General features: G+C 49.1%; 2 protein-coding genes and 1 pseudogene across 2 annotated transcripts; 1 reads left to right on the top strand and 2 right to left on the bottom strand.

The window, feature by feature from the left end:
- Positions 1 to 12,316: 12,316 nt before the first annotated feature.
- Positions 12,317 to 13,026, bottom strand: LOC109746541 (elongation factor 2-like). Its single transcript, XM_020305662.2, has 2 exons — positions 12,936 to 13,026; positions 12,317 to 12,464 (listed from the first exon to the last, which is right to left on the bottom strand). The coding sequence occupies exons 1-2, from the start codon at positions 13,024 to 13,026 to the stop codon at positions 12,328 to 12,330; spliced, it is 228 nt and encodes a 75-aa protein (XP_020161251.1). The 3' UTR covers positions 12,317 to 12,327.
- Positions 13,027 to 18,282: 5,256 nt separating this feature from the next.
- On the top strand, positions 18,283 to 21,223 carry LOC109746552 (calreticulin). Its single transcript, XM_020305670.3, has 13 exons — positions 18,283 to 18,495; positions 18,681 to 18,788; positions 18,873 to 19,065; positions 19,159 to 19,417; positions 19,523 to 19,579; positions 19,830 to 19,877; positions 19,973 to 20,059; positions 20,152 to 20,209; positions 20,331 to 20,398; positions 20,498 to 20,593; positions 20,700 to 20,747; positions 20,830 to 20,874; positions 20,974 to 21,223. Exons 1-13 carry the CDS (start codon positions 18,399 to 18,401, stop codon positions 21,094 to 21,096), a joined length of 1,287 nt encoding a protein of 428 aa, XP_020161259.1. The 5' UTR covers positions 18,283 to 18,398; the 3' UTR covers positions 21,097 to 21,223.
- Positions 21,224 to 24,411: 3,188 nt separating this feature from the next.
- Positions 24,412 to 25,711, bottom strand: LOC109746545 (uncharacterized; annotated as a pseudogene).
- Between the last annotated feature and the right edge of the window lie 442 nt (positions 25,712 to 26,153).

Raw genomic sequence — 26,153 nt, 5'->3', positions numbered from 1 at the left:
AGTCGGATCGGATTCGATGAAAAGGGTCCTTATGAAGGGTAAATAGAAATTGGCATATCACTTTGTGGTTTTGGCGTAGGTAAGAATCGTTCTTGCTAGAAACCTATAGCAGCCACGTAAAAGTTTGCAACAACAATTAGAGGACGTCTAACTTGTTTTTGCAGCAAGTGTCATGTGATGTGATATGGCCAGAAGGATGTGATGAATGATATATGTGATGTATGAGATTGATCATGTTCTTGTAATAGGAATCACGACTTGCATGTCGATGAGTATGACAACCGGCAGGAGCCATAGGAGTTGTCTTAATTTATTTATGACCCGCGTGTCAACTGGAACGTCATGTAATTACTTTACTTTATTGCTAACCGTTAGCCATAGTAGTAGAAGTAATAGTTGGCGAGACTACTTCATGAAGACACGATGATGGATATCATGATGATGGAGATCATGGTGTCATGCCGGTGACGATGATGAACATGGCGCCCCGAAGATGGAGATCAAAAGGAGCAAAATGATATTGGCCATATCATGTCACTATTTGATTGCATGTGATGTTTATCATGTTTTACATCTTATTTGCTTAGAACGACGGTAGCATAAATAAGATGATCCCTCGCTAAAATTTCAAGAAAGTGTTCCCCCTAACTGTCCACCGTTGCGAAGGTTCGTTGTTCCGAAGCACCACGTGATGATCGGGTGTGATAGGTTCTAACGTTCGCATACAACGGGTGTAAGCCAGATTTACACACGCAATACACTTAGGTTGACTTGACGAGCCTAGCATGTACAGACATGGCCTCGGAACACAAGAGACCGAAAGGTCGAACATGAGTCATATAGAAGATACGATCAACATGAAGATGTTCACCGATGATGACTAATCCGTCTCACGTGATGATCGGACACGGCCTAGTTGACTCGGATCATGTATCACTTAGATGACTAGAGGGATGTCTGTCTGAGTGGGAGTTCGTTAATAATTTGATTAGATGAACTTAATTATCATGAACTTAGTCTAAAAAACCTTTACAATATGTCTTGTAGATCAAATGGCCCACGCTAATGTTGCCCTCAACTTCAACGTGTTCCTAGAGAAAACCAAGCTGAAAGACGATGGTAGCAACTACACGGACTGGGTCCGTAACCTGAGGATTATCCTCATAGCTGCCAAGAAAGCATATGTCCTTGAAGCACCGCTAGGTGATGCACCTGTTTTCCCAGCAACTCAAGACGTTCTGAACGCCTGGCAGTCACGTAGTGATGATTACTCCCTGGTTCAGTGCGGCATGCTTTACAGCTTAGAACCGGGGCTCCAAAAGCGTTTTGAGCAGCACGGAGCATATGAGATGTTCCAAGAGCTGAAAATGGTTTTCCAAGCTCATGCCCGGGTCGAGAGATATGAAGTCTCCGACAAGTTCTACAGTTGTAAGATGGAGGAGAATAGTTCCGTCAGCGAACACATACTCAAAATGTCTAGGTTGCACAACCGCTTGTCTCAGCTGGGAGTTAATCTCCCGGATGACGCGGTCGTTGACAGAATCCTTCAGTCGCTTCCACCTAGCTACAAGAGCTTTGTGATGAACTTCAATATGCAGGGGATGGAAAAGACCATTCCTGAGGTATATTCAATGCTGAAATCAGCGGAGGTGGAGATCAAAAAGGAACATCAAGTGTTGATGGTGAATAAAACCACTAAGTTCAAGAAAGGCAAGGGTAGGAAGAACTTCAAGAAAGACGGCAAGGGAGTTGCCGCGCCCGGTAAGCAAGCTGCCGGGAAGAAGACAAAGAATGGACCCAAGCCTGAGACTGAGTACTTTTATTGCAAGGGAAACGGTCACTGGAAGCGGAACTGCCCCAAGTACTTAACGGATAAGAAGGCCGGCAATACCAAAGGTATATGTGATATACATGTTATAGATGTGTACCTAACCAGCGCTCGTAGTAGCTCCTGGGTATTTGATACCGGTGCGGTTGCTCATATTTGTAACTCAAAGCAGGAGCCGCGGAATAAGCGGAGACTGGCGAAGGACGAGGTAACGATGCGCGTCGGGAATGGTTCCAAGGTCGATGTGATTGCCGTCGGCACGCTACCTCTACATTTACCTACGGGACTAGTTTTAAACCTCAATAATTGTTATTTAGTGCCAGCTTTGAGCATGAACATTGTATCTGGATCTCGTTTAATGCGAGATGGCTACTCATTTAAATCCGAGAATAATGGTTGTTCTATTTATATGAGAGATATGTTTTATGGTCATGCCCCACTGGTCAATGGTTTATTCTTAATGAATCTCGAACATGATGTTACACATATTCATAGTGTGAATGCCAAGAAATGTAAGGTTGATAATGATAGTCCCACATACTTGTGGCACTGCCGCCTTGGTCACATTGGTGTCAAACGCATGAAGAAACTCCATGCAGATGGACTTTTGGAGTCTCTTGATTATGAATCATTTGACACGTGCGAACCATGCCTCATGGGAAAAATGACCAAGACTCCGTTCTCCGGAACAATGGAGCGAGCAACCAACTTATTGGAAATCATACATACTGATGTGTGCGGTCCAATGAGCATTGAGGCTCGCGGTGGCTATCGTTATGTTCTCACCCTCACTGATGACTTGAGTAGATATGGGTATGTCTACTTAATGAAACACAAGTCTGAGACCTTTGAAAAGTTCAAGGAATTTCAGAGTGAGGTTGAGAATCAACGTGACAGGAAAATAAAGTTCTTACGATCAGATCGTGGAGGGGAATATTTGAGTCACGAATTTGGCACACACTTAAGGAAATGTGGAATTGTTTCACAACTCACGCTGCCTGGAACACCTCAGCATAATGGTGTGTCCGAACGTCGTAATCGCACTCTATTTGATATGGTGCGATCTATGATGTCTCTTACCGATCTACCGCTATCATTCTGGGGTTATGCTTTAGAGACTGCCGCATTCACTTTAAATAGGGCTCCGTCGAAATCCGTTGAGACGACACCGTATGAATTATGGTTTGGAAAGAAACCTAAGCCGTCGTTTCTTAAAGTTTGGGGATGCGATGCTTATGTCAAGAAACTTCAACCTGAAAAGCTCAAACCCAAGTCGGAAAAATGCGTCTTCATAGGATACCCTAAGGAAACCATTAGGTATACCTTCTACCTCAGATCCGAAGGCAAGATCTTCGTTGCTAAGAACGGGTCCTTTCTGGAGAAAGAGTTTCTCTCGAAAGAAGTAAGTGGGAGGAAAGTGGAACTTGATGAGATGACCCCTCTCGAACCAGAAAGTAGCGTAGCACAAGAAAATGTTTCTGTGGTGCCAGCACCGACTAGAGAGGAAGTTAATGATGACGATCATGATCAAGTTACCACTGAACTTCGTAGGTCCACAAGGACATGTTCCACACCAGAGTGGTACGGCAACCCTGTCCTGGAAATCATGTTGTTGGACAACGGTGAACCTTCAAACTATGAAGAAGCAATGGCGGGTCCAGATTCCAACAAATGGCTTGAAGCCATGCAATCCGAGATAGGATCCATGTATGAAAACAAAGTATGGACTTTGACAGACTTGCCCGATGATCGGCGAGCGACAGAAAATAAATGGATCTTTAAGAAGAAGATGGACGCGGATGGAAATGTTACCATCTATAAAGCTCGACTTGTCGCTAAGGGTTATCGACAAGTTCAAGGAGTTGACTATGATGAGACCTTCTCACCCGTAGCGAAGCTGAAGTCCGTCCGAATCATGTTAGCAATTGCCGCATTCTACGATTATGAAATATGGCAAATGGACGTCAAAACGGCATTCCTTAACGGCTTCCTTAAGGAAGAATTGTATATGATGCAGCCGGAAGGTTTTGTCGATCCTAAGAATGCTGACAAAGTATGCAAGCTCCAGCGCTCAATCTATGGGCGGGTGCAGGCATCTCGGAGTTGGAACATTTGCTTTGATGAGATGATCAAAGTGTTTGGGTTTACGCAGACTTATGGAGAAGCCTGTGTTTACAAGAAAGTGAGTGGGAGCTCTGTAGCATTTCTCTTATTATATGTGGATGACATACTATTGATGAGAAATGATATAGAATTCTTGGAAAGTATAAAGGCCTACTTCAATAAGTGTTTTTCAATGAAGGACCTTGGAGAAGCTGCTTACATATTAGGCATCAAGATCTATAGAGATAGATCGAGACGCCTCATACGTCTTTCACAAAGCACATACCTTGACAAGATATTGAAGAAGTTCAATATGGATCAGTCCAAGAAGGGGTTCTTGCCTGTATTGCAAGGTGTGAGATTGAGCACGGCTCAATGCCCGACCACGGCAGAAGATAGAGAAAAGATGAGTGTCGTCCCCTATGCCTCGGCCATATGGTCTATTATGTATGCCATGCTGTGTATCAGACCTGATGTTGTGACGCCCCCGATTTGACCGTCCACTAATCATGCACGCAAATGTGTATGATCAAGATCAGGGACTCACGGGAAGATATCACAACACAACTCTAAAACATAAATAAGTCATACAAGCATCATAATACAAGCCAGGGGCCTCGAGGGCTCGATTACAAGTGCTCGATCACAGACGAGTCAGCGGAAGCAACAATATCTGAGTACAGACATAAGTTAAACAAGTTGCCTTAAGAAGGCTAGCACAAACTGGGATACAGATCGAACGAGGCGCAGGCCTCCTGCCTGGGATCCTCCTAACTACTCCTGGTCGTCGTCAGCGGCCTGCACGTAGTAGTAGGCACCTCCAGTGTCGTAGGTGTCGTCGTCGACGGTGGCGCCTGGCGCCTGGACTCCAGCATCTGGTTGTGACAACCAGATAGAAAAGAAAAGGGGGAAAAGAGGGAGAGAAGCAACCGTGAGTACTCATCCAAAGTACTCGCAAGCAAGGAGCTACACTACATATGCATGGGTATATGTGTAAAGGGGCATATCAGTGGACTGAACTGCAGAATGCCAGAATAAAAGGGGGATAGCTAGTCCTGTCGAAGACTACGCTTCTGGCCATCCCCATCTTGCAGCATATAGAAGAGAGTAGATTGAAGTCCTCCAAGTAGCATCGCATAGCATAATCCTACCCGGCGATCCCCTCCTCGTCGCCCTGTTAGAGAGCGATCACCGGGTTGTATCTGGCACTTGGAAGGGTGTATTTTATTCAGTATCCAGTTCTAGTTGTCATAAGGTCAAGGTACAACTCCGGGTCGTCCTTTTACCGAGGGACACGGCTATTCGAATAGATAAACTTCCCTGCAGGGGTGCACCACATAACCCAACACGCTCGATCCCATTTGGCCGGACACACTTTTCTGGGTCATGCCCGGCCTCGTAAGATCAACGCGTCGCAGCCCCACCTAAGCACAACAGAGCGGTCAGCACGCCAGTCTAATCCTAAGCGCGCAGGGGTCTGGGCCCATCGCCCTATGCACACCTGCACGTTGCGAACGCGGCCGCGAGCAGACCTAGCAACCCACACGATCACGGCGGTTACGTCAAAGCGGTCCAACACGGCGCGCGCCACTCAGTCGCTGACGTCACGAAGGCTTCGGCTGATACCACGACGCCGGGATACCCATAACTACTCCCGCGTAGATGGCTAGTGCGTATAGACCAAATGGCCAGACTCAGATCAAATACCAAGATCTCGTTAGGCGTGTTAAGTAACCGCGAACGTCGACCAAGGCCAGGCCCACCTCTCACCTGGGTGGTCTCAACCTGCCCTGTCGCTCCGCCACAAAGATCCACTTGCGGGTACTCCTACGAGCCGACCCGACTTTAGTCATCACATGTGTCATGTATATAGTATATAAGTATATACCCGTGATCACCGCCCAGGTGATCACGGCCCGATAGTATAGCACAGCAGACGGACAAGAATGTAGGGCCACTGATGGGAACTAGCATCCTATACTAAGCATGTAGGATTGCAGGTAAAGGTAACAACAGTAGTAGCAAGGATAGGCTATGCATCAGGATAGGATATCGAAAAGGAGTAACATGCTACACTACTCTAATGCAAGCAGTATAGAGAAGAATAGGCGATATCTGGTGATCAAGGGGGGGCTTGCCTGGTTGCTCTGGCAAGTAGGAGGGGTCGTCGACTCCGTAGTCGAACTGGGCAGCAGCAGTGTCGGTCTCGTAGTCTACAGGAGAGAAGAGGGGGGGGAGAAACAGTAAATACAATGCAAACATAAGCATGACGATGCGTGACATGACAATGAGCGGTGCTAGGTGTGTCCTAACGCAACAGTAGGTGGTACCGACGAAAGGGGGGGAACATCCGGGAGGCATTCCCGATGTTTCGCGTTTTCGGACAGACAGACCGGAGGGGGAAAGTTGCTAGATCGATAGGTTAGGGAGGTGTGGCGGACGAACGGACTGCGTATTCGGATTCGTCTCGTCGTTCTAAGCAACTTTCATATAGAAAACATTTTCATCCGAGTTACGGTTTAAAAGATATGAATTTTTGAAGATTATTTGAATTTAGCAAAAATGAATTATGACGTCAGCATGAGGTAATGCTGATGTTAGCAGGTCAACAGAGCGGCTGACCAGGTCAAACTGACCAGTGGGCCCCACCTGTCATAGACAGTGGGCTAATTAGAAGATTAAATTAACTACTGGACCCCACCTGTCAGTGCCTAATTAGATTAATTAATTAGTTTTATTTATAAAAACATTTTTTTTGTTAATTATGCGGCAGAGCCCGCATGTCAGTGGCTGGGCCTGCCCAGTCAGCAGTTGACTGGGTCAACCCAGTCAACTGGGACCCACTGGGCCCACTGGCAGTGGCACTGGGGTGGCCCCAGGCCAGCCACGTCGGCGGCCGGCGCCGGAGCGACTCCGGCGACCAAAACAGCGGCGGCCCCTCGCCGGAGTTGGCCGGAATCGCGCTACAGGGCTCGGGGAGGAGCGGGGCTAGGCTCATTCGAAGGAGCTCGCAACGCCGCATCCAGTGGTGGCCGTAGCTTCGCCGGACCTGGCCGGAATCGGCGCCGGCGAGCGGCGGAGGCGGCGGCGCGCACGGGTGCCCGACGGAAACGGGGCTACGGCGTGCTATCGAGCAAGCGGAGGGGCTGGGGAGCATCTACGCGTTGTGGGGAGTGCAACGGGCTTGAGCCCGTGACCAAAAGGTCACCGGAGCCTTGCCGGCGGCGAGCTCCGCGGCGCTGCGTTTGGGCGCGCGGGGGGAAGCAGCTAGGGGGCGCGCGAGAGCGAAAGGACAGGGGAGGAGGGGGAGAAGCTCACCGCGCGGCACACAGAGGCCCGTGGGTGGCTTAGTAGCAGCAGCAGTCGCCGGAGTCGAAGGAGACGGTGGCGACCCGAGGAAGAAGGCGACGGCGTTGGGGGCGATGTAGGGTGTCCCGGCTCGAGCAGGTGGTCGGGGAGGACGGGCTCGACGCGGCGGAGCTCGTGGACACGTCGGGGAGGAGAACGGGGCTCGGTGGCCGCGTGAACGACGGAGAACGGCGGCGACCGCGTCGGGCGTGGGGAAGCAGGGAGCGGCGTGGATCTGGGGGGGGGAAGGGAGAGGCGCAGAGGCCGAGAGGTGAACGGGGCGAGTGGGAGAGGGGCCCGAGGAGGCGGGGGGCGCTGGCGTCCTTATCCTCCCCCGTCGCCGGCGAGGGGGTGCGGCGGGGACCGGCCCCTGTTCCGACCCCGGTCGGGGGAACAGGGAAGGGGAGGGCGAGTGGGAGAGGTGGGCTAGGCCGGCTGGGCCGGGGGTCGGCCCAGTTGGGCCAGGGGTCCAGTGGGGGGGGCCTTCTCCTTCTCTTTTTTTCTTTGTTTGTTCTGTTTTGTTTTGCATTTTCTTTTATTTATTTTCTTTCACCTTTTAATCCATTTTAAAATACTTAGGCATTTTCTAAAAAGGAGTTTTCTCCACAATAATTACCAGTGTATTATTTGGCACCCACCGAACATTTTTGTTTAAATTTTTGAAAACTTTTATTTTCCACTTTAATTTTAATTGAAATTTGAATTAGGAGTTTGAAAAGAAATGTGATTCCAATGTGATCAAGCCCTGTTTAGCAACATGATTAGCTTAATCACAGAGAGTTACTGTAGCATGATTCTCGGGGTGTTACAGATGTAAACCTTGCCGTAAGTTTGGTAGGAAGGTACCAAAGTAATCCCGACATGGAACACTGGACAGCGGTCAAGAACATCCTAAAGTACCTGAAAAGGACTAAGGATATGTTTCTCGTTTATGGAGGTGACGAAGAGCTCGTCGTAAAGGGTTACGTCGATGCTAGCTTCGACACAGATCTGGATGACTCTAAGTCACAAACCGGATACGTTTATATTTTGAATGGTGGGGCAGTCAGCTGGTGCAGTTGCAAGCAAAGCGTCGTGGCGGGATCTACATGTGAAGCGCAGTACATGGCAGCCTCGGAGGCAGCACATGAAGCAATCTGGATGAAGGAGTTCATTGCCGACCTAGGAGTTATTCCCAATGCATCGGGGCCGATGACTCTTTTCTGTGACAACACTGGAGCTATTGCCCTTGCCAAGGAGCCCAGGTTTCACAAGAAGACCAGGCACATCAAGCGTCGCTTCAACTCCATTCGTGAAAATGTTCAAAATGGAGACATAGATATTTGTAAAGTGCATACGGATTTGAATGTCGCAGATCCGTTGACTAAACCTCTTCCACGAGCGAAACATGATCAACACCAGAACTCTATGGGTGTACGATTCATCAGAATGTAACTAGATTATTGACTCTAGTGCAAGTGGGAGACTGTTGGAAATATGCCCTAGAGGCAATAATAAAATGGTTATTATTATATTTCCTTGTTCATGATAATTGTCTATTGTTCATGCTTTAATTGTGTTATCCGGAAATCGTAATACATGTGTGAATACATAGACCATAACATGTCCCTAGTGAGCCTCTAGTTGACTAGCTCGTTGATCAATAGATGGTTACGGTTTCCTGACCATGCATATTGGATGTCATTGATAACGGGATCACATCATTAGGAGAATGATGTGATGGACAAGACCCAATCCTAAGCATAGCACTAGATCGTGTAGTTCGTTTGCTAAAGCTTTTCTAATGTCAAGTATCATTTTCTTAGACCATGAGATCGTGCAACTCCCGGATATCATAGGAATGCTTTGGGTGTACCAAACGTCACAACGTAACTGGGTGGCTATAAAGGTGCACTACAGGTATCTCCGAAAGTGTCTGTTGGGTTGGCTCGGATCGAGACTGGGATTTGTCACTCTGTATGACGGAGAGGTATCTCTGGCCCACTCGGTATTGCATCATCATAATGAGCTCAATGTGACTAAGTAGTTAGTCACGGGATCATGCATTACGGAATGAGTAAAGTGACTTGCCGGTAACGAGATTGAACGAGGTATTCGGATACCGACGATCGAATCTCGGGCAAGTAAAGTACCGATTGATAAAGGGAATTGTATACGGGATTGCTTGAATCCTCGACATCGTGGTTCATCCGATGAGATCATCGTGGAACATGTGGGAGCCAACATGGGTATCCAGATCCCGCTGTTGGTTATTGGCTAGAGAGGTGTCTCGGTCATGTCTGCATGATTCCCGAACCCGTAGGGTCTACACACTTAAGGTTCGATGACGCTAGGGTTATAAGGAAGGTTTGTATGTGATTACCGAATGTTGTTCGGAGTCCCGGATGAGATCCCGGACGTCACGCGGAGTTCCGGAATGGTCTGGAGGTAAAGATTTATATATGGGAAGTCACCATACGGTCACCGGAAATATTCGGGGGTATACCGGTATTGTACCGGGACCACCGGAGGGGTTCCGGGGGTCCACCGGGAGGGTCCACCTGCCCCCGAGGGCCTTATGGGCTGTAGGTGGAAGGGAACCAGCCCTTAGTGGGCTGGGCGCCAACCCCCCTAGGGCCCATGCGCCTAGGGTTGGGGGGGAACCCTAAAGGGGGGGGGCCTTGCTTGGGGGGCAAGCTCCCTCCCCCCTTGGCCGCCGCCCCCCTCTAGATCTCATCTAGAGGGGTCGGCCCCCTTCCCCCTCCTCTCTATAAATAGAGGGGTGATGGGAGGGCTGCAGCACCACATCCAAGGCGCAGCCCCTCCCCTCTCCAACACCTCTCCTCCTCCGCGTGTGCTTGGCGAAGCCCTGCCGGAGAACTGTCACTCCACCACCACCACGCCGTCGTGCTGCTGTTGGAGCCTTCTTCCTCAACCTCTCCCTCCTCCTTACTGGATCAAGGCGTGGGAGACGTCACCGCTCCGTACGTGTGTTGAACGCGGAGGTGCCGTCCGTTCGGCGCTTGGATCATCGGTGATTTGGATCACGACGAGTACGACTCCATCAACCCCGTTCTCTTGAACGCTTCCGCTCGCGATCTACAAGGGTATGTAGATGCACTCCTCCCCTCTCGTTGCTAGTAAACTCCATAGATTGATCTGGGTGATGCGTAGAAAATTTTAATTTCTGCCACGATCCCCTACATTTATATGTACGCATATTATATATAGGACAATAGGAGAGAAATAAAATTATGAAGTGTCGGTTTTAAGGAATATGAAATAGCACAAGGCACCAATACCTTTAGAACACAGTTTAAGCTATTTAAAAGACTCACTTTTTAGAGAATCTACTACATTTGCTCTTAGACCGTTCATAAAATCTAGCACCAATAACTATCATCTCAGGGTTGCTATTTCTGCTTTTGATAGCTCATGTCGGTGGTTGTCCCCGGTGGAAAAACCACACCCAACTTCACGTTTTGCCTTCGATGAATTTTGCCTATGTCACTATTCAACATCTGCAAGGAAGACATATGATTCCAAAGAAACTCAATCGAGTGTAAAGCCTCACTTTGCCAAGAACAGCATCATTTCGGCGATGTCGCATGCACGCTACGACATGAGCGCCAAATTTGTGTGCATGTCTTCATTCATCTTATCAAGCACAATAAGAACCTAGTCTTTCCTAAAGTAATTTAACTCGTTATCCAGTGGGATGCCCCAAACATCTTGCAAGCCATGTCGCAAATCACCAACAAACGTACACCACATTACGACATGAAAGACGTGTTTTAGTTCGCTACCGCAAACATTGCAAATTGGTGATAGATTTGGTATCCACTTGCATCGATTAGTGTGTATCAGAATGGATACATAGGCTAGCTTCCAGGCAAAATCATGAACCTTCGGAGGCACTAGGGCCTTCCAAATAATTTCGATTGTGTTGGAGTTTGCTTGTACTTAGCGTAGCATCAAGTGCCAAACGGTAGATGCTCCGGACAAAAAAAATGTCAATCTTAGGATAGTAGGTAGTGAAGTCATCATCTTCATAATTTGGGCAACCTGATTTTCATGACTTCTTCTGCATCATGCATCAAAAGAATCCACCAAACCACCACCTCCTTCAAATAGTGTTCTTGATTAGTGACGTCTGCCACCCAACAAACACGTGAGTTTGAATGATTACTCGCAATATTAACCAACGTGTGGTAGGATGGTTAGGTAGGCAGTGGTATCCCCAGCCAACTAGGGTTCAAATCCTGATGCTCGCATTTATCCTGGATTTATTTCAGTTCCGGCGATGCGTGTCCAGTGGGAGGAGACGTTCTCGTCGACTACGAGGCGCCTACGGCGACTTCGTAAAATCTCAGCTCAGTCTCTCGGAGGTGCTCATAGGGGTAGGGTGTGTGTGCGCGCATATGTATGAGCGCTTACGTCAGTACAGTGTTAAAAAAAGATCCAACTAGTCCTCATTTTTTAACATTTACATGCCATGCATAATGCCACGTCATCCTAACGATGTAGTTCGAACAAAAGCATTATCTTTAAACCTCCCTCAATATATACTTAGTTTTCAATGATATTGCAGATAATATGCCCATGGCGAGCAGGGATTTTTCAAAAGGTCTCTACATCTACATCCCCTAGCCTTTTCTCTTTCATCACCCCCGCCGAAGAGGAGAATTCAAAAACACTCATCCTATAAGTAAAGGAGGATGCAATACATGTGATATATTCCACGAGAGCCAGTTATGTGTTTATGGTAGACAACAAACACCACACATGAAGAAACGAATGATGGCCACAAAGATGACATGCACACATACACAAAAGATAAGCATGACATGCAACAAGAGATGTAAGTCACCACATTAAAAAATAGAGTTTACAAGACATAGAAGAATCACAAGAACAAGTCTGGTAACTCTTGACACCTTGGGACGATCCTATAGTTTAGTGAATCATTATCTTCCATCAGGACCAAGACACCAACAATAGAGAAGAAGACACTATTATGGTGGCTGAGCGCCTTATTTGAGATCTTTGGTGTGAGTGTGTGACCCTGACTAAGGAGGTGATGAAGCAACAACCTTCTCGCCCTCGGCCTTGTCTGCAGGGGCACCGGTCATGCGAACATCGCTAGCAACTTCCTCGGCAATAGTCCGAGCAGCTTCTACAAGCGTATTCGTAAGCGTAGACTTGCCTGCAAATATGTAAACAAAATGTAAGAACGGCGCTAAATTTTGTTATTCAACAAAATGAAAGCGTCAGGTTTGAACAAATGAACACAATTTATATGAAGAGACGATTGAAAATTTAGTAGGGCACAACAGTGAAGTACATTGAAACAAAATAAGTTGACTACTCATATCAAATAGCAGAGCTTACAAATTGTAATAAAAACATGATCGTGAGTACACTCCAAATTTGGTAGATCTGAGCCCTTGGCACATATGTAGTAGTCACATTTTACCTTATTAAACCATAAATCAATCATATAAGAAAACAAAATACGATGGATTGATACTTTCATGGATGGAATTAATTACTTCATAATAACAAATTTAAAAATATACCCACGTTTTAGATTAAGGCGATATAATTAAGAACAGGCTATAAAGACATCAATTTTAAACTTATAGTCCGAGACCACTGCCCACTGTTCAGCACATACCATGGTCCGCATGAGCAGTAACAGACATGTTGCGGATGTTGTCCCTCTTGTCCATAATTGCGCGGAGCTCCTCTGCTGTAAACTTCACCATCTTGACTATCACGGTGGTAAGATAAGTTCCTACTCAAAGAACAGCAGAGCGTGAGCATCCAACTTCACTAATACGAATAATTACACAGGGAAGCAACATGCGACAATTCTTTTTTCAAGTAACGTGGGAATGACAAAACAGTGTAGAGGGTTGCTTCGTGTGGCAGAATCATATTAGCATGCACAAGTGCTGACAGTATTATCGTGTAACTACCACGGTAAAAAACAGTTCGATGCACAAGACGTTCTGAAAGAGATGCAACATGCAACCAGCCATAATAAACTGAAACAAAAACTAAATAATTTAAACGAGATGATCAGATCAGAAAACCATTCATGCAGAAAGCCTGTAGTGAAGTTACATGGAATAGTAACACACACTAATATGCATATGTACCTTTTGAAACATAAAATTTGATTGCATTAGAGCATCTCCAACAGGCGCGCTAAACAAGGGCCGCGCCGCAAATTTACCCGTTTTAGCGCGCGCGCAATCGCTAGTGCATCGCCAGCAGGCGCACAATAACCGCGCGCGCCGCATATAGAGTTGGGCGCGCGGTCCGAATCGCTATCGCGCGCTGCGTATTTGGGGCGCCCGCTTCCGCGTGCGGCACACACGAGCGCTCGGGCCGCACTCTCTCCCCCGCGCCACCTTCGCCCCGCCGGCGCCGGCGCCGGCGAGCTGACCCCGATGGACCCACGCGCCGGCACTCCCCTCACCCCATCCTACAGCCGCGAACCCTCCAGCGCCGCCGCCGCCGCCGCAAACCCTAGCGCTGGGAGCGTTGGCCACGCCTCCGCCGGAGCTCCTCCGAGCATCGGCCTCGCGCGCGGCCTCTGAAGATGCCGTTGAAGATCTTGGCAACACCTTCCGAGCTTCACGTGATGAGGATACGACGCGCAACAATGAAGAGGAGGAGGAAGAATCGTCTTCGGAAGAGTCAGATAAATCAGAGGAAGAGCATGAAGACAAAGACGAGGACAAGGCTTGATTCTTGTGTCTTTCGTTTGTGTCATCATAAACTTGGTTTGCATGTTAAACTTGGTTTAATTATGTTGTGGGCATGAATTTAAACTTGTGGGCATGAATTTTTGGGCACGAACTTGGTTGGAATGATGTTTGGGATTCAATATATGCCATGTGTTTTGTGTTGAAGTGTGAAATTTGTGCCCAAAATGAGAATAAACATGTGCGCCGGCTGCTCGCGTGCGCTGCATTTTAGCGCTACTGCTGGAGCAAGTGCTGCACCACGCGCCAAACCTGGCGTTGCGCGCGCCGCAAATCAGATTTTAGCGCGCCGCGTGTTGGGCGCCTGTTGGAGATGCTCTTAAACATCCGATGAGAAGATAAGGAACAGAGAGCAGAACCGAGCAGCAGGTGAAGGCATGCAAGCGAGCAAGCACTATATATTCCTACGGCATGAACATTCTGGCGGGACCAGTGAATGAGCAGTCTACCAATATATGCAGACAAAAGTAAACAACACCACACACCAGAACAACAGATCCACGTTAGACAAGAGTAGACATAGATCCAGGCATGTCTAGTACCAGTCGAACATCTACGACAACTTAGCGACCGATGCACGAGGGTGGACGACGAGCGCCTATATATCTACGTAGCAGGAGGTCGAACAATGGCAGCTACTATGTTCAGAATGATATGTCAACGAAGAAGAAGCAGTCAAACGAGGGCTGGATCACCTTGGGGAATCGCTCTCCCGATCCGGGAGATGAGGAAATGAGGACGAGGCGGCGGCGGCGGCGGCGAAGGTCTGCTTTATAGGACGGGTGCTATCAGGCACGCTTGGACTAGGGCCGTGAAGGAGGCCGGCCAGATGGAATGACGGCCCGGCCCAAAGGGTTTTGTGAAAACTTATTATCTAGTGGTACCGTGTTTCCCCTTTAAAAAAAACAAATAGTGCTAGCGTGTTTGTTTCCTAAAAAAACACTGGTGTGGTGCTTTCATTTTGGCTTGTGCCACGGTGCGATGGGTGCGTACACGCGACGCATTCCACGCCGTGCACTTTAGCCGGGTCAATATTATCACAAGCTTGTGCGCACACGGACGAACGACTGATCAATTTTTTCTGAGGAAAAGGCCTTCATGGCTAGCTTTATTAATTTAAACAACGCTTACATCGTCCGCGAAAAGTGCAGAAATAAAATCGGGAGGTGCGCCTAACCACAAGTTTGATGGATCAACACGCCCATTCTGAGCTAGCGCGTGAGCTACCATATTAGATTCACAGTTACAATGCTCTAATAAAGCCTTTCCGAAGTCGTGAAGAAGAGTTCGGCAGACGTCAAGAATAGGAGCAGCGATCATTGAATGGTCAGTATTCTGTTGGATTGCGTCCACAATGACTAAATTGTCCATCTGTACCAATATAGAATTGGCACGAATAGAAATGGCTAACTTGAGTCCCTCCACAAGTGCGGCTGCTTCCGCTGACACCACATCTGCCACGTGCTCGAGTTTAGCCGTTGCTGCGCCCACAAACATACCGCTGCTATCCCTTATAATTGCCCCGCAAACACCTGCATTCTCCTCTTCTGAGAACGCAGCATCAACATTAAGAATAAGTTGGCCCAGCATCGGTTTTATCCATAGGTTCTGACGAGGGGTTGCTGCAGGTTTGCTCGCTGCTCTCACAAAATTCAGACAAAGTGCACGGATAGACTGGCTTGATCGAACAGGAGACTGAACCTCTTCCTCTCACACAATTTGCCTTCTTCGCCACCATAGATACCAGCTCGCCACAGCGATCAACTCAGTTAGATCAACCGAGTCCATATATTGTGTTTGATGCGCTGGGTCGCAGAGAAATATCTCCAGTATCTCCGCCCCCGATCTGCCTAGTGTAGCCACCTGCTCTATTATTTCATGTACGCCTAGGCTCCTCCAAATTTCCTGAGCCTGGGTACACTTGAACGCCATATGTGCAACGTCTTCTGCTTCTTTCAAGCAGAGTGGACATTGTCCTGATTGAGCTATATGCCTGTTTGCTAACACGCAGCAGCAAGGAATTGCATTATGTAAGCATCTCCATAAGAATATTTTTATCTTACTTGGTACCTTTAAGCTCCAAAGTTTCTTCCATGCTGGGTGAGCCAAGGAGCCACTTATTCCAGAGGGACTTGAGTTACTTGATACGTAGGTGTCCTCCCATTGCCTGTAGTAGGCAGACCGGACAGAAAAAATGCCCGACTTTGTGAGGTGCCAAGAAACAAAATCTTCCGTATCATGATGAAAGATCGGAATTTGCAAAATCCTCTCCGCATCAATATGCCAAAAGTTGTCCCGTATTAGTGCTTCATCCCATTCTCCAGTGACAGGATTTATAAGTTCATTCACCGTCGTCAGAACACAGTTGCCCCGGACTGTTATAATCTTCCTGGATGTACTATTTGGTATCCAGCAGTCTTCCCAGATGTTTATCTTCATCCCATTGCCTACCCTCCATATGCAGCCTTTCTTGAAAGTTTGTACCCCTGCCCAAATACTCTGCCAAACATAGGACGAACGACTGATCATAGTGTTGAACCGGTCGCGCTTTAAGCTCAAGCACCGGGCGTTCGGACATTGGACTTTTAGGGCCTGTTTGGGTTATCACTTTTCTTTTAGATACACCTCTAAAAACAATATGTGTCTCTACCCACCTATTTTGTTTCTGTCCGAAAACACTCATGTCCGGTAAGATACACTTGTAAATTTAATACCTCTGTATTAAAATACACCGATGCCAAGCGCCACATTATGGTTTCTTTCTGAGTAAAGTTTGGAATAAGACCTTGAACTCGTAGAGACGGTCAGAATCAAACCTTAAACTTGATCCTAGTCAAGTCCAACCCTAAACTGACCCTAGATTGTTTGTCCCACTGGAAAAGTCCACCCTGAATGCTTCTCTCACTGGCCACATGGTCCTACTTGTCGTATTCATTTTCTCCCTCAATCTATCTCCTTTCTCCTTGCCGACGAGTCGTTCGTCCACACAAGGCATGACATGATGCAGACCCCCTTGTGGCGCATGTTCACAACCGAGACGAGTCGGCTACGAAGGGTGAACAATGTTATCACTGTCACTGTTATCGTCATCATTGGCATCAGAAACACACCGGCGAAGAGCGTCCAATGAAAGACGTCGCCAGTGCGGCAACAACATGCTGGGTTTAGGAACCCAATGACCGACGGTTACTGTGCGAGGTAGAACTTGTGCAATGTATGGGGATCAGACGATCAGTGTCAAGGTCGTGAAAGATGGAGCTCCTACACTGAGCGCAACAAGGAGGCATTGTCGAGTGTCGAGTCGCTAGAGCACGAAGGATAGCATATCCACGGGAGGTCCTCGATAACTGTCTATGCCACGCCCCGTCTCCACACCCCGGAGAATCTTCTCGATGAATACTCAGCTCCATGGACAAGACAAATTCACACGTGCACAATTCTTTCCCGTGCACACATTGCAGCCACATACAACACATCACCAGTCACGGTACGGAGTTGCCGAAGCACAATAGATCTTATCCTTAAAAATGATTTTCACTGAAATTGGGGATTGTATGCTGGTGCACACCATGCATTTGACCAAACGCTTTAAGATCCTCGCCGCAACCTTCACTTGTGGCCACATTGCGAGTCGGCGACCACCTTTGGTGGCGACGAGGGAGAGGGGAAGGTGGAGGGAAGGCCGGTGACGGGCTAGGGTTACATCTCCCGAGTCACCCTTGCAGAGCGATGCGGGGGCGATCGAGTGTGTTCACCCTTACCTTTGGACTGCTCGCTTTCCATGATGCTCCTGGCTCCATCTCTTATTTGATTGTCAGTGATGTCAACTGTCAATGAATGCATGAATAAAATGGGTGTTGAATGTCAGAAGCAAAACTGGAGCCAGAAGTGTAACAACACACGGACATTGATCGTGAATATAACACCATTTCTGACACCCGGGGCCCCGCCTGCCTATGGGCCCCACCCGCCGCGCGGCAGCACCCGCAGCCGGTACATGCAAGCGATACCTACGAGGAGGAGGCGTCCACGTACCATTCTTCGTCCGGGTGCCCGGAGACACGTCGCTTTTGCCACGCGGCGCCCTCCCATTCGCCCAGCCCCTCCCCGCCCCCGTGCGCCATTGGCGGGTCACACGGCCCATGCGTGCGCCGCGCGCACGGCCACCACGCGGGCCCGCGCTGTCAGTGAGACGGCGTCCTCCTGCGGCGACGCCACTCCGCTCCTTTATCAAGGCGCGTCTCGCGCTCGCTATCCATCAGGAGGTTTTAGGTTGCCAAGATTTGGAGTTAGGTGGGCAGGATCGGAAGGATCTAGAAGCTTCGGTTGGTGTGTTGGGCGCTCCCTTGCCGTCCCCGGTGACGATGGCGGTCCTCGCGAGGTCGGCCGCCGCGGTGGCCGCGCTCGCGCTGCTCGCGTCGGCCGTCGCCGGCGAGGTCTTCTTCCAGGAGAAGTTCGACGGTGAGCCGCCCCTCCGGATCCAAATTCCAACCCCCCCCCCCCCCCCCCCCCCCCGCCCCTCTCTCGTAGCGCGCGTGTTCTAGATCCAGTCGATCAAAACGTCTCAGTTGTTCGTTGATCCAGTCCTACTTGTAAGTCGTTTCGTGCCTGAATTCTCGCCGTGATTTGTGCCTCACAAAATACAGACGGATGGGACTATCGGTGGGTCAAGTCGGAGTGGAAGAAGGAGGACAACACGGCCGGCGAGTGGAACCACACCTCCGGCAAATGGAACGGAGACGCCGACGACAAAGGTAATTTTTGTCGCCGGATTTCCTTTTGTTCTGTTCTCTTCTGATCGGCGGCGAATGGGGAACTGAATTGCTCTGTTTCCGCAGGCATCCAGACGTCGGAGGACTACAGGTTCTACGCCATCTCGGCGCAGTACCCGGAGTTCAGCAACAAGGACAAGACCCTGGTGCTGCAGTTCTCGGTCAAGCACGAGCAGGACCTTGACTGTGGCGGCGGCTACGTCAAGCTCCTCCCCGCCGACGTCGACCAGAAGAAGTTCGGCGGCGAGACCCCATACAGGTGCCGATCATCTCCTCTAAATCGTTCAATCCGTCTCCGATCTGTTTTAGTGGCTGGTTGATCATTCATGCCCTGGTTCGATTCGAATCGCAGCATCATGTTTGGGCCGGACATCTGCGGGTACGCCACCAAGAAGGTGCACGCGATCCTCACCAAGAACGGCAAGAACCACCTGATCAAGAAGGAGGTGCCCTGCGAGACGGACCAGCTCACGCACGTCTACACCTTGATCCTCCGGCCCGACGCCACGTACAGCATCCTCATCGACAACGTCGAGAAGCAGTCCGGCAGCGTCTACGATGACTGGGACATCCTTCCTGCCAAGAAGAAGAGGGATCCTAATGCCAAGAAGGTGAGGTTCAGAGATAAAACTGTCTACTAGCCATGGTTAAGGTGTTTTCGTCACAGAGGTGATAAATAAAGCCATTAATATAACATTGCGTGCTGATGGTTGCAGCCAGAGGACTGGGAGGACGAGGAGTTCCTTCCTGACCCCGAGGACAAGAAGCCAGAGGTAGCTTTCCCTTTGTTGCTGCACAATTTGTATGATATGATGATAATGTTGTAGCATGAGTATTGATTTCTGGCCAATGCCATAATACTGAGCTAAGCCGAAGTGTTCATCATATTAATCTCCGAATGCAAAGTTTCCATTACAATCCTAACAGCACAACATGAGTTTCCACATTCTTGTGTTATAAACTGTTGTTTGTCTTTGGTGCTTTGCCTCTAGTGGTTTCCTGTTTGACTCAGATTGTTTGCAGGGGTATGATGACATTCCCAAGGAAATCACTGAACCTGATGCAACGAAGGTGCACATTTCCCCGTTCATAAAACAATTTTACTTTGTGTTCTGTTGCCTCTTGTATGCAATTTCTCACATTGGTCGATATTACATATATGGCAGCCTGAGGACTGGGATGATGAGGAAGATGGTGAATGGACAGCTCCAACCATCCCAAACCCGGAGTACAAGGGACCATGGATCCAAAAGGTATAACTATGACAGCATGACTAGTTACTTAATTGTTCAGATAGGTGGCAACGTGCATAGCAACTTCTGACACGAGACTTTTTTGTATTCAGAAAATCAAGAACCCTAACTTCAAGGGCAAATGGAAGGCACCTTTGATTGACAATCCAGGTAAGCTGAGCTTGCCCACTGTTGTACATTCAGATTAACTGCTGTACATTTATCTTTTCTGCTCAACTAATTCAGTGAAACATCAAAGCTCATATGATCTTCTTTTCCTTTGTTCGTGCAGAGTTCAAGGATGATCCTTACATCTACGCTTTTGACAGCCTGAAGCACATTGGCATTGAGCTGTGGCAGGTTAGTGCTTCACAAGTTCTGTGAAACATGGTTAGCATAGCACATTGTGAAGCTTTTGTTGGGACCACTGATATTGATTTCTCCTTCGACCGGCACTAGGTTAAATCAGGAACTCTGTTCGACAACATCCTGATCACTGATGACCCCGAGTACGCCAAGAAGTTCGCGGAGGAGACCTGGGGCAAGCACAAGGATGTATGCCGTCTTATCACGAGCAGTTTAAGTTTTGTTTCATTTTCAGTTTTGCTTCGTTTTAGATATTTGATGTAGAGAGCTAAGTCAATGGCTCTCTGCCTTGCAGGCTGAGAAGGCTGCCTTTGATGAGGCCGAGAAGAAGAGGCTTGAGGAGGTATATATGCAAACATCTTCTGTTTGTTATACTGCCTTCTACGCTAAATCCAGTACTAACTACTCTGTTTTCTCCTTGTCAGGAATCTGCAAACGCTAAGACCGAAGACAATGACGATGCAGCTGATGTAAGCTGCAAATGAATTTAATTTTATCCTCAACGTTTCTAACTGCTTATATGATGTGTCTCATTTTAACACAAAACTACTTTCTCTTACCTGTGGCAGGAGGATGAGGGCAAAGCTGCCGGTGCCAGCGATGAGGAGAACAAGGATGCCTCCGGCGATGAGAAGGTGGAGGAAATTAGCAAGGATGCTTCTTCTTCTTCTGACAAGAAGGACGAGCTTTAGAGTGTGGCAGGCAGGCTCTATATCTAAACTTTTTCCTCTTGAGGCAGTAGAACTTCCCATCCAGCAATTAGAAGAACATTTTCTCTGAAAGTTGAGAGAAGAAGTAATGCAATCTCGGCTCTTGTAATTTGTTATGTGTTTTTTGTCGGTCATAGGAAATATAGCGTAGTCATGAATCTATCTCGGTGCCTCATCGCGTTTTTTTTGGAGCATCCTGTTGGAGGTCAACCTTCTAATTAAGTACAGAAGATATAATTTACCTGTCAAAAAAAGCAGAAGAAATAATTCAGCTAAAAAATAGAAGACGAACTGTCCACTTAATAAAGTTAACTTATTGAGAGAAACAGGACCCACAAAAAAAGCCAAAGTGCTTGCAGCACAATAGGTTCATCCTACTCATCAACGGCCCGATTTTGATGGAAGGAAGAGTCTCAAACAAGCCCTAAATATTTTTTGCCTAGTTTAAGAAAAATTTGAAATGTTGTTTTTTCAAGAGAAAGAAAATGATGACCACTGTATTAAACCCAGACCCAATTCTAAACTAGCCTTGTATGTCGCTGCAGCTCAGCAGTTTTCAGCAAAACTATATTGTTATGTTTCAGAAGAGATGTAGAAACTACAGTAGAAATGTTGATTTGGAAGATAAACACTACCTGTTCCGAATAGCCAGCCTCTTCGAATTAGCTATGCATGCTACTTAAACCAAGCAACTGCCGGCAAGAGTAGAAAAAAAACAGATTCATACAGAGAGGGGAAAAAAATAGTACTGTTTTCTTGCAACTGATGAAATATGTCGACGATGTTTATCCCATTTCTTACAAGTCTTCACAGAATAGAAACATTACCGTATAGAACAACAAACATACTCAGTGCTAAGGCATCATCATACAACTATCAGGTTTAGCAGTTACAAATAGTTTTCAAGTCCTAGTTGTGATGCTATCTTCAGAACAAGTCTTCAACATCATTCGCTACTTCACTTCTTCGTGCCTTGATTCTTGTCAATGTTTGATCTGGAACCTAAACTACAATACCATGAAAAGAAGTGTTTCCCGACTGCGGAGAAAAAAAGGATCCTACTCACGGCACTGATGACTGACCATCAGAGTAGCACTAAGCAGCACACAACAAATTGAGATGTTAGTATGTCAGATATATATGGAAAGCTTAACTCCTCCAAAAGGCATGTATGCTAGCAGAATGGACTGAGACAAGATGTAATACATCTATACATATGGATTTCACATAAAAAGCAACATTCACGCATGCACAAGAACATGCAAAATTGTTTATAAAACCCTCCAAGACTAATGCAAAGCCTGTTGCATCAAAGCTTTTCAGAGCATGGCAATCATTCAATTCGATGATACCTTGTTCAGTGAGGTCGAAAATTGAATGCTCAGTCTAATTTTCTACCGTCGAAGCCCGCTCCCGCTAGGGTTTCCCCCGCCGCCGGCGGGCCCTAGACCCTTCCTGCCGCCGCCGGCCCCCGGCGCGGGCCCCCCTTCCCGCCTCCCCCCCGCCCCTCTCCCTTCCTCCCCGTCTGGCTGCCTCCGCCGTCTCCCCGGGAGGCGGCCGGGGCGGCGCGCGCCTCCTTCCACCTCGTCCGCCCTCCCTCCGTCCTTCCCTCCCGCCGCCGTGGTGCCGGCGGCGGCGGGCCGTCCCTTACCCGCGCATGCTCCTCCTTCCCGGGGTGGGGGGAGGCGGCAGTGGTGCTCGGCCGGTGGCGGTCCGGTGTCCTGGTGGCGGAGGCCGGCGGCGCTCGCCGTGGTGGTGCCACCTCTTGGCGGCGGGGCGATCTGGTGGTGCTGAGCGGCCGGTGGCGCGTCCCCGGCCCAGATCTGGGCCCGTAGGGCCCCTTCTGGGTCCTTGCGGGTCGGCTCCGGCGCGACCGCAACGCCCTCTGTATGGGGAGGCAGGGGAGCGGCTTGGACTGGGGCAGCGACGCTGACGGCGTGCCAGCTGCTGCGCGGAGGCGGGAGCTGCCCGGGCCTTTGAGGCCCCGGTCGGGCCTGTGGGGCCACGGGCCCGGTAGGCTCCTGCTTTGGCGTCCGGTCGGCTACCATCGTGGACGGTGGAGGTGGGGCCCTCCCGTAGGCCGACGGTGCTGCTGCCCTAGTCCCGGCTCCTCTTCGTCGTTGTGCAGACCATCTTCGCGGTGCCGTGGTGAGACAACGTGGGAAGCTTTGTATCCGTGTTGGTGCAGGGTGGTGGTCGGTTTGGTGGCGAGCTCCGGAGTGCCTGAGGTGGAGGATGGGATCGGGATAAATCCTTGTTGGCTTGGCCGACACCGACGCGGTGGTGTCTGAGGGTGCCGCCGGACCTTCCTGGAGGGCGTCGGGGCTACCCTTCCTCTCTCCTCGCCGCGTACCGGGGGAAACCCTTGACAACAGCGTCGTCATCGTCGCATCCCTTCTTGAAGGTGTGATTGGTACCGGCGCTTCGGAGTCTCGGAGCTTGGTGGGCGATCTCCGGTGGACGCAGCGGTCGCGAGGCTTCGTCGTTTTTGTCGATCTGCCTTTATCAGCATTTGTTTCTTTTCTTTTTCTCTTTCATTTCTTTTGGGCGTGATTGTGCTGCTCCCGCCCCAGCTCCTATCGTTGGTTGTATCGGATGGTTGCTTTGTAATACAAAGCGGGGAAACCCTTTTTCTTAAATCATTCAATTCGATAACGAACATGGCAAACATTGCAATAGCATTGACCAAAATAATTAACAAAAGTAGCTACTTGTATACCAATCAACAGATGAGTATTGACCACTGAGGCAGCATGAACATGGAGTAGAAACATCTTGTTACAACGTCTCAAACATATCTTGGCAATTTCAGAACTTCATATGTATTTGGAATCACATTTCACAGACACCGAACAATCAGCTGCTCCTCTCTTTTGGGGAAAACTCAGCACGGAGCTGACATTACCACGTTTGCTGCTTCTAGCTACAACCCCAATGTTAATTACAGTACTTCCACTGCTCATCGAAAAACGCTATCAAAAAACTCCAGGGTAATTCGACTTGCTGAACCCCTCAAACTCAGTTGGGTTCGTCGCCAAATATAAGATGAACACCACTTGGCAACAACCTCGTCCTACAACAATCAAAACCTTTTCCGAACTCACCTTCCAGAGAAAGAAAAGTCCTAAAGCAACTATGGACACATGGAAACCAACAACTAAGCTTAAGGGGAACTGAAGTACTGAACTAACACGATATTTTCCAGAATCCCCGTACAAATGTTTCAGCGCAGCTCAGAATAGGCGAGGCCACTGGGAACAAAGCCGTCGCCTGACATTGTGGTCATAGCTGATGCATTCAAAGGTGTTGACAAAGTCCCTCCTCATTGATAGCATCGGACCCCTTGTCGAACAGCCGATGTGCCTGAACTATTGTTTTCTCCCCCCTCACCGCTTGCCTCCTCGCAAGGTTTCAACGCCAGCAGATTCTGGTTGTCGCGTCGGGGCACAGGAGTGTAGAAGCCGACAACTGGAATCAGATTGCAGAAGCCACGATCATCCGGCACCTCCGTCACCAACCCTAATTGCAGATCGATTGTGAAGAGGCCGGCAACCGTGTCAACGAAAATGACTTGTGCTTCCTCAGTAAAGCCCAGCACGGTCACTCTATAATTTATACCCGGGACCAAGAGATCGCTAGTTGGAAACAAATTTTCCAAGCAGAAGATGCACTTCACAACCCATGGTGCATCAGTGGTGTCACTCGCCTTCCTTGTCCACAGTTTGAGACGCTGGCCACATTCTTCACTAACTCCCAGTCCACCATCCTCCGCAAGCATGAGTTTAAATCTGTCATCCTCCAGGGACAACCCAGCGTCAGACTTGTAGTCGGGTGGGTCGAAGACAGTCAGGCCGTGCCTCACTAAATCGTACTCCAGGATCAACCCACCGTCAGACATGAAGTAGAGCAGAGACCTCCCAACGAGCAAGCTGGAATATTCTCCAAAGAACATCATGAATTCGCTGTACATCGAGGTCAGCTCGCCCCACGTGCCGGTCTCCGACGAGTACACGCCGGCCGACGTGACATTCTCCTCCTCGTGGTCAACGTCTTCGTTGTCGACGGCGAAGACGAAGACCACGCGGAATGGACCCCCAAGGCAGTCGCGGTGGTCGCACCCGTCCACTGCGCAGAACACGGCCGCGGTCGGCCAGCTGCCGTTGAACGCCGCGGGCACCGGTATGCGCTACTGGGCGCCCGTGATTGGCTCCCACAGGAGCAGCTCCCAGGTACGAGCATGATTGCGCTTGGAGAGGAAGAGGGCGCGGCCGTGGCGGCAGTCCACCGCCCGCCACGAGCGCCAGTCCGGGGCGGCGAGGGAGAAGGGCGACGCGGTGGTGTGGACGAAGTGCGGGATGTCGTCGTATTCCGATCCGTGGAGGAAGCCGAGCACGGGGGGTGCGAGGTAGAGCTCGTGGAGGCGGCGGCGGAAGACGGGGTGGGAGACGATGCCGCACCAGTCCTTGCAGACGAGGGATGCGCGGAGGAGGCAGGCCGGGTCGTCTGGCGGGAGGCAGAGGAGGATCTCTTCGACGATCTCGTCCGGGATCGCCGGCGGCGGGGCGCGGCGTCGCTGCGGCGGCGGTGCTGAGGCCATGGACATGGTGGTCGCTGGGTTTGGGTTTGTCGTCTGTGCCTCTGTGGGGAAGGGCTTCGCCACATCTACGGGGCTAATTTAAATCCTACGGGGTACGATTACGGGCCGGACCAGGATGGGGACGGGAGGTCCATTTGGAGTCGGTCCAGGATCAGTACTAGTTATTTTTCTTTTTTGCCTAAAAAAAGTTATTATTCTTTTTATATTATATAAAACTCTACAAAATTCAAATTCAAATACTCGTACCCTCAACTTGAGATAGCTGAGAGCTGACCATCCGTGTGGCAATACATCAATGTGATACTTCAGGACCATCACGTGAAGAAGCAATCCTTTTGGTTCCTAAATTTTTGGTGCAGAAGTCAAGGCAAAGTAGCAACTCGGTCATGATTGTTTTTTCCTTAATTAGTATATGTTTATTATCTTCAATTTTTCTCTAGTA

The sequence above is a fragment of the Aegilops tauschii genome, chromosome 5, assembly GCF_002575655.3.
Source record: "Aegilops tauschii subsp. strangulata cultivar AL8/78 chromosome 5, Aet v6.0, whole genome shotgun sequence".
Taxonomy (NCBI): domain Eukaryota; kingdom Viridiplantae; phylum Streptophyta; class Magnoliopsida; order Poales; family Poaceae; genus Aegilops; species Aegilops tauschii.
This window is presented reverse-complemented; position numbering and strand designations above follow the sequence as displayed.

Coding starts and splice junctions, on each gene's coding strand:
- LOC109746541 (XM_020305662.2), bottom strand. CDS start 13,026: ATGGTGAAGTTTACAGCAGAGGAGCTCCGCGCAATTATGGACAAGAGG. Junction 12,465..12,935: donor TACTGCTCATGCGGACCATG/GTATGTGCTGAA, acceptor ACATATTTGCAG/GCAAGTCTACGCTTACGAAT.
- LOC109746552 (XM_020305670.3), top strand. CDS start 18,399: ATGGCGGTCCTCGCGAGGTCGGCCGCCGCGGTGGCCGCGCTCGCGCTG. Junction 19,418..19,522: donor GGGATCCTAATGCCAAGAAG/GTGAGGTTCAGA, acceptor TGATGGTTGCAG/CCAGAGGACTGGGAGGACGA. Junction 20,060..20,151: donor AGGGACCATGGATCCAAAAG/GTATAACTATGA, acceptor TTTTGTATTCAG/AAAATCAAGAACCCTAACTT.